This window comes from Taurulus bubalis (genome assembly GCF_910589615.1).
Source record: "Taurulus bubalis genome assembly, chromosome: 1".
Taxonomy (NCBI): Eukaryota; Metazoa; Chordata; class Actinopteri; order Perciformes; family Cottidae; genus Taurulus; species Taurulus bubalis.
In genome coordinates this window covers 42795522-42802094 of record NC_136589.1, presented here as the reverse complement: position 1 = coordinate 42802094, position 6573 = coordinate 42795522, and the positions used below count along the sequence as shown (strand labels likewise).

The window sequence follows — 6573 nt, the reverse complement described above, 5'->3', positions numbered from 1 at the left end:
CTGCAGACCGAGTCCCTCAAGACTCGAGGCGTGGACTTGTCCCGCGTGAGGACCTGCGTGGTCGTGGCGGAGGAGCGGCCCCGCACGGCGCTGACGCAGTCCTTCTCCAAGCTCTTCAAGGACCTGGGCCTCCACCCGCGAGCCGTCAGCACCTCCTTCGGCTGCCGGGTCAACCTGGCCATCTGCCTGCAGGTCAGTCACCAAGTCAGCGAGTCACAACCAAGTCAGGAAATCACAGAGTCACCAAGTCAGAAAGTCACCAAGTCAGAAAGTCACCAAGTCACAGGCCGTTTCTCAATACCCAAGTACACAAGTACGGACTTGTGAACTTTTGGAGTCTGGACTTGAGAGTCTGGACTTGGGAGTCCAGACTCTCAAGGACAGGAGGACGCAGGACGGTCTTTCTGCAACCTCAGCTGTTGTTGTCATGGTTACTCTGATTCTTCACTGTAAAGTATTTTTTACAGTCAAACAAAATATGGCAACCCTGCTTTTTTGTACTGGTTTGTATATATATATATTTATATATATATAATTGTGTTTATAAATATATATTATATATATTATTATTGTTTATAAATATATATATATATATATACAGATACACATCTCATTGTATACATATTGTGTTTATAAATATGTATTTTATATAAATACTTATATAGATACACATATAATTGTAGATATAATATGTTTGCAAATATGTATTTTATATAAATACATACTAAGTATGTATTATATACATATAATTGTATATAGAATATATATATGTACTTGGCCTGATGACGTTTCACGAGTCCACGAGAACACAAGTACAGAGAAGAACGCTGATTGAGAAACGGCCACAGAGTCAGCGAGTCAGGAAGTCACCAAGTCAGAAAGTCACCAAGTCACAGAGTCAGGGTGTCAGAAAGTCACAGAGTCAGAAAGTTAGAAAGTCACCAAGTCAGGAAGTCACCAAGCCCGTTGCTCTCTGTGTTGCTTTTGGTTTGCAGGACGGCTTGAGCTGAAGCGGAGCTTCTTATTATCAGATATTATATTGTGCTGCAGTTAAAAGCATCGCTTCATATTTACATGAAGACAAAAGAAGCTCCTCTGAACTGTAGATGAGCTTCTAAATGTACAAAGATCAGAACTCAAAAACTAAACTCCTAAACTATTTACAGGTTATATTGTATTACATATATGTCCCATTCTCTTCATGTTATAAAGCAGTGATTTATTTATATTTTAATATGCACTAACATCATATTCACTTTTGGCTGAACGAATATTTCAGAGCTGGTTTTGTCTTTTGAGTTTTTTCCATTTTGACGTTTTTTCTTCCTTTCGTCTTCCTTCTTGTTTTAATCATAACCCCGCCCACATGTGTTATAACCCCGCCCACACGTCTCATACCTGGTTCTGTCTCCACCCTTCCTCCTTACCACCTCCTCCTCCTCCCTCTCTGCTGCTGTAGCCTCACAGGCTGGGAAAGCTTGCCGACCAGGTAGGAACCATCACCCCCCTCATGCTTCATCATCATCATCATCATCATCATCATCATCATCATCCGATGGCTTTAGATCTAGTTTCTAGGTGAAGGTGGAGGTGGTGGGCTCTGGTGGTGGAGGAACAAGGGTCTCTATCTTTCTTCTTCTCTGATTTTATTTGTTGTTGTTGTTGTTATAAGAGAACAACAACAAATATAATAATAAATAAATCACCCCTTTCTTTTCCCCTCCTCTCTCTCTCTCTCTCTCTCTTTTGTTTTGTTTGCATGTCTGATTTTATAAACCCTTTATTTATTTATGTATTAATAACTCTGTCCTTCCACTGCTGTCGCTAGTAGTAGTAGTAGCAGCAGTAGTAGTACTAGTAGTAGCAGTAGTAGTAGTAGTGGTTCCTTTCTTGTCATGCAGTTGCACAATAGCAGTAATTGTACTACAGGACACTGTGTGACCGTGTTGGTTCCGTGTTGGTTCCTCAGGGAACCTCGGGACCCGACCCCACCACGGTGTACGTGGACATGAGGGCTCTGCGGCACGACAGGTGAGTTCAACAGGAAACAATTCACCTGAGAAACTTCAGTGGTGAAAGAAGACAACACAGCAATAAATAAATATATATATATATATAAATTAATATATATTCATATATATAAATATGTATATATATTTATTTATTTATATGTATTTATTAATATTTGTATTTATTTATATATACATATTTTTTTATATATATATATATATATATATATACAAATATATATGTATGTATGTGTAAATTTATTTAAATACAAATATATATATTTGTATTTATATTTATTTATATATTTATTTATATATATTTATTTATAAAGATATATCTATTCATGTATTTTATTTATATATACATTTTGTTCTTAAATTGTCAGGACAAAAGTACAATTATTGTTTTTGTCCGACTTTCTTTCTATAATTTAATTTTCGTGCGACGGACAGATTGAGATATGCAGAAGCGGATTATTATAATTTTTTCCCGGTTTGTTCCCTGTCAACAACCCGTCAGAGTGCAATTATTTGGTTTATCATCAGATGTTAAACATTTGCCAATTATAAAAAAAGAAAAGCGATAGAAAACATAAAACATATTCATAGAGACATAAAGGTGTTGGATCCGTGTTGATGTCGTTCTTCTTCTGTGGTTTCCTCTCCAGGGTCCGACTCGTAGAGCGGGGGTCCCCGCACAGCCTGCCCCTGATGGAGTCTGGAAAGGTGAGGAGGTGTTGTTGTGTTTGTTTGTTTTGTTTGTTTACCTTCAAAATGTTCTACTAATTAAAACTCCGACGTCCGGTTCCTCAACAGATCCTGCCGGGGGTCCGAATCATCATCGCCAACCCGGAGACCAAGGGGCCGATGGGGGAGTCCCACCTGGGAGAGGTTCGTCTACTAACCCGTTTTCACACGAGGCTCATGGGAAAACTGAGATTCGTACCGCCAAGTCGTGCGACGTTCTACGATCCACTCAAAGTGATTTAAGGTGTTGAGATAAGTGAAGCTGCTCACAACGAGCTCTGAGAACTCCCACGACTTCAGCTTCCAGTTTAAAACTCTGTTAGTGTCCAGCGGCCATTTAAAAAAACGTAAACGTAGCAGCGTGGACGAAGTAGAAGTACGAGGTAGGAAGTACGAAGTAGGAGTACGAGGTAGGAGTACGAAGTAGGAGTAGAAGTACGAGTACGAAGTATGAGTAGAAGTAGGAGTACGAAGTACGAGTAGAAGTAGGAGTACGAAGTAGGAGTACGAAGTAGGAGTACGAAGTAGGAGTAGAAGTAGGAGTACGAAGTAGGAGTACGAAGTAGGAGTACGAAGTAGGAGTAGAAGTAGGAGTACGAAGTAGGAGTAGAAGTAGGAGTAGGAGTACGAAGTAGGAGTAGAAGTAGGAGTACGAAGTAGGAGTACGAAGTAGGAGTACGAAGTACGAAGTAGGAATAGAAGTAGGAGTACGAAGTAGGAGTACGAAGTACGAAGTAGGAATAGAAGTAGGAGTACGAAGTAGGAGTACGAAGTAGGAATAGAAGTAGGAGTACGAAGTAGGAGTACGAAGTACGAAGTAGGAGTAGAAGTAGGAGTACGAAGTACAAGTATAAGTAGGATTACGAAGTAGGAGTACGAAGTACGAAGTAGGAATAGAAGTAGGAGTACGAAGTACGAGTAGAAGTAGGAGTACGAAGTAGGAGTACGAAGTACGAAGTAGGAGTAGAAGTAGGAGTACGAAGTAGGAGTACGAAGTAGGAGTACGAAGTACGAAGTAGGAGTACGAAGTAGGAGTACGAAGTAGAAGTACGAAGTAGGAGTACGAAGTAGGAGTACGAAGTAGAAGTACGAAGTAGGAGTACGAAGTAGGAGTACGAAGTAGGAATAGAAGTAGGAGTACGAAGTACGAGTATAAGTAGGATTACGAAGTAGGAGTACGAAGTACGAAGTAGGAATAGAAGTAGGAGTACGAAGTACGAGTAGGAGTAGGAGTACGAAGTAGGAGTACGAAGTAGGAGTACGAAGTAGGAGTACGAAGTAGGAGTACGAAGTACGAAGTAGGAGTAGAAGTAGGAGTGCAAAGTAGGAGTAGAAGTACGAAGTAGGAGTAGAAGTAGGAGTACGAAGTACGAAGTAGGAGTAGAAGTAGGAGTACGAAGTGCAAAGTAGGAGTAGAAGTAGGAGTACGAAGTAGGAGTAGAAGTACGAGTATGAAGTACGAGTATGAAGTACGAGTACGAAGTACGAGTAGAAGTAGTACGACTTTTTGAAAAAGCAAATATATAGAAAACACGTTTTGCTATTTCAGAAAGTAAAAGTACACACTCAAAAGTAGCCGCTCGGTGTAGCTCTTAGTTCATCAATGCAAAAGCCTGTCGTACGTGTGAAATATAAAACCACCTGATCCGGTCCGTTGTCGGTTCCCCTCGGTTCTCCCGGTTCTCACGTGGGTTCCGGTTTGCAGATCTGGGTGCAGAGCGGCCACAACGCCAGTGGCTATTTCACCGTCTACGGAGACGAGGCGCTGCAGTCCGACCACTTCACCTCGCGGCTCAGCTTCGGGGACACGGCGACCGTCTGGGCTAGAACCGGATACCTGGGGTTCCTGCGCCGGACCGAGCTCACGGACGCCAGCGGAGGTGAGCGGGACGGAACCTTTAGATGTTCCAGTAGAACAGAGAGGGTGTTGAGCGGGACGGAACCTTTAGATGTTCCAGTAGAACAGAGAGGGTGTTGAGCGGGACGGAACCTTTAGATGTTCCAGTAGAACAAAGAGGGTGTTGAGCGGGACGGAACCTTTAGATGTTCCAGTAGAACAGAGAGGGTGTTGAGCGGCACGGAACCTTTAGATGTTCCAGTAGAACAGAGAGGGTGTTGAGCGGGACGGAACCTTTAGATGTTCCAGTAGAACAAAGAGGGTGTTGAGCGGCACGGAACCTTTAGATGTTCCAGTAGAACAGAGAGGGTGTTGAGCGGGACGGAACCTTTAGATGTTCCAGTAGAACAGAGAGGGTGAGAGAAATTTGCAACAAAGTAACGAATGTATTCACCTCGTTTCATTTGCTTGAACTGTGTGTGTGTGGGTGTGTGTGTGTGTGTGTGTGTGTGTGTGTGTGTGTGCAGAGCGTCACGACGCCCTCTACGTGGTCGGTGCTCTGGAGGAAGCCATGGAGCTGAGAGGAATGCGTTACCACCCCATCGACATCGAGACCTCCGTCATCAGGACGCACAAGAGCATCACAGAGTGGTGAGGAGCGACACGCAACGTCACACACAGACACACACTGACGCACAATGACACACTGACACACAATGATACACAACGACGCACAATGACACACAATGATACACAACGACGCACAACGACACACAATAACGCACAACGACACACAAGTACAAAGTAGGAGTAGAAGTACAAAGTAAATGTAGAAATCGCAGTACAAGTAGAAGTCGCAGAACAAGTAGAAGTAACAGTACAAGTAGAAGTGGAAGTAGAAGTCGCATTACAAGTAGAAGTAGAAGTCACAGTAGAAGTACAAGTAGCAGTCACAGTAGAAGTAGGAGTAGAAGTCGCAGTAGAAAAAGAAGTCGCAGTAGAAGTCACAGTACAAGTACAAGTCGCAGTACAAGTACAAGTCTCAGACCGTGACCCTCCCCCCTCAGCGCCGTGTTCACCTGGACCAACCTGCTGGTGGTGGTGGTGGAGCTGGAGGGCTCTGAGCACGAGGCCCTGGACCTGGTTCCCATGGTGACCAACGTGGTGCTGGAGGAGCACTACCTGATCGTGGGCGTGGTCGTGGTGGTGGACATCGGCGTCATCCCCATCAACTCCCGCGGCGAGAAGCAGCGCATGCACCTGAGGGACGGCTTCCTGGCCGACCAGCTGGACCCCATCTACGTGGCCTACAACATGTAGCGCCCCCTGGTGGGCCGGAGGACTACTTCAAAGGAGCCGCACCGGAGACTGAATGAAGCCGGAGTCCCAGGGGCGCGAGAAGTTAGCTTAGCGGCGTTTTACCGCGAGGCTGCGTGCCGCCCGCCTCCTCCCAACATCATTTAGGTTTTTAGGCGAGGCCCCCAAAACCCAAACCCAGATCTAGATCCAGAAGGTTCTCTCGTCAACTGTTCACCAACCCAAAAAGTGTCAATCGTGCGTCCTTGTTGGCGGACGAGAGGACGACCGTTAGCAAAGATTCTGCGTTAGTAAAGAACCCAGATCTAGATCCAGATCCAGATCCAGAAAGTTCTCCCATTAACTGTTTACCGTCCTGGTTGGCGGACAAGAGGACGGCCATTAGCAAAGATTCTGCGTTAGCGAAGATTCTGCGTTAGCAAAGATTATGGCTTTTAAACCGCGCGTCTCACTTAAAAGCTAACTTTTAGCTGTCGATTTTTTTGTTGACGGAGCTTGTTTTCCTCAGAATAGTTTTTTTAAAGATATTTACAAAAAACGAAGCAGACTGTGGCAAAAAAAAAGATATTTTTACGATATCGACCAATCGCGAGGAGCGAGCTACGGTACGATGTGCTCGTTTCACGCCGGCTTGGTTTTCGTTTTGTAAGCATTACATTTTCT

The 6573-nt window shown here is 44.1% G+C and overlaps 1 protein-coding gene across 1 annotated transcript in view; it reads left to right on the top strand.

The window, feature by feature from the left end:
* LOC306736972 (disco-interacting protein 2 homolog C) overlaps nt 1-5913 on the top strand; it is a gene marked incomplete at both ends in the record, with an annotated part of 122955 nt that extends 117042 nt beyond the window's left edge. The window contains 7 exons of the mRNA XM_079218666.1: nt 1-192; nt 1970-2031; nt 2678-2735; nt 2826-2900; nt 4462-4636; nt 5121-5244; nt 5661-5913. The exon at nt 1-192 is cut by the window's left edge and continues 148 nt beyond it. Of these exons, the coding sequence (XP_079074792.1) occupies nt 1-192; nt 1970-2031; nt 2678-2735; nt 2826-2900; nt 4462-4636; nt 5121-5244; nt 5661-5913 (939 nt within the window). The remainder of the gene's footprint in view (nt 193-1969; nt 2032-2677; nt 2736-2825; nt 2901-4461; nt 4637-5120; nt 5245-5660) is intronic.
* Between the last annotated feature and the right edge of the window lie 660 nt (nt 5914-6573).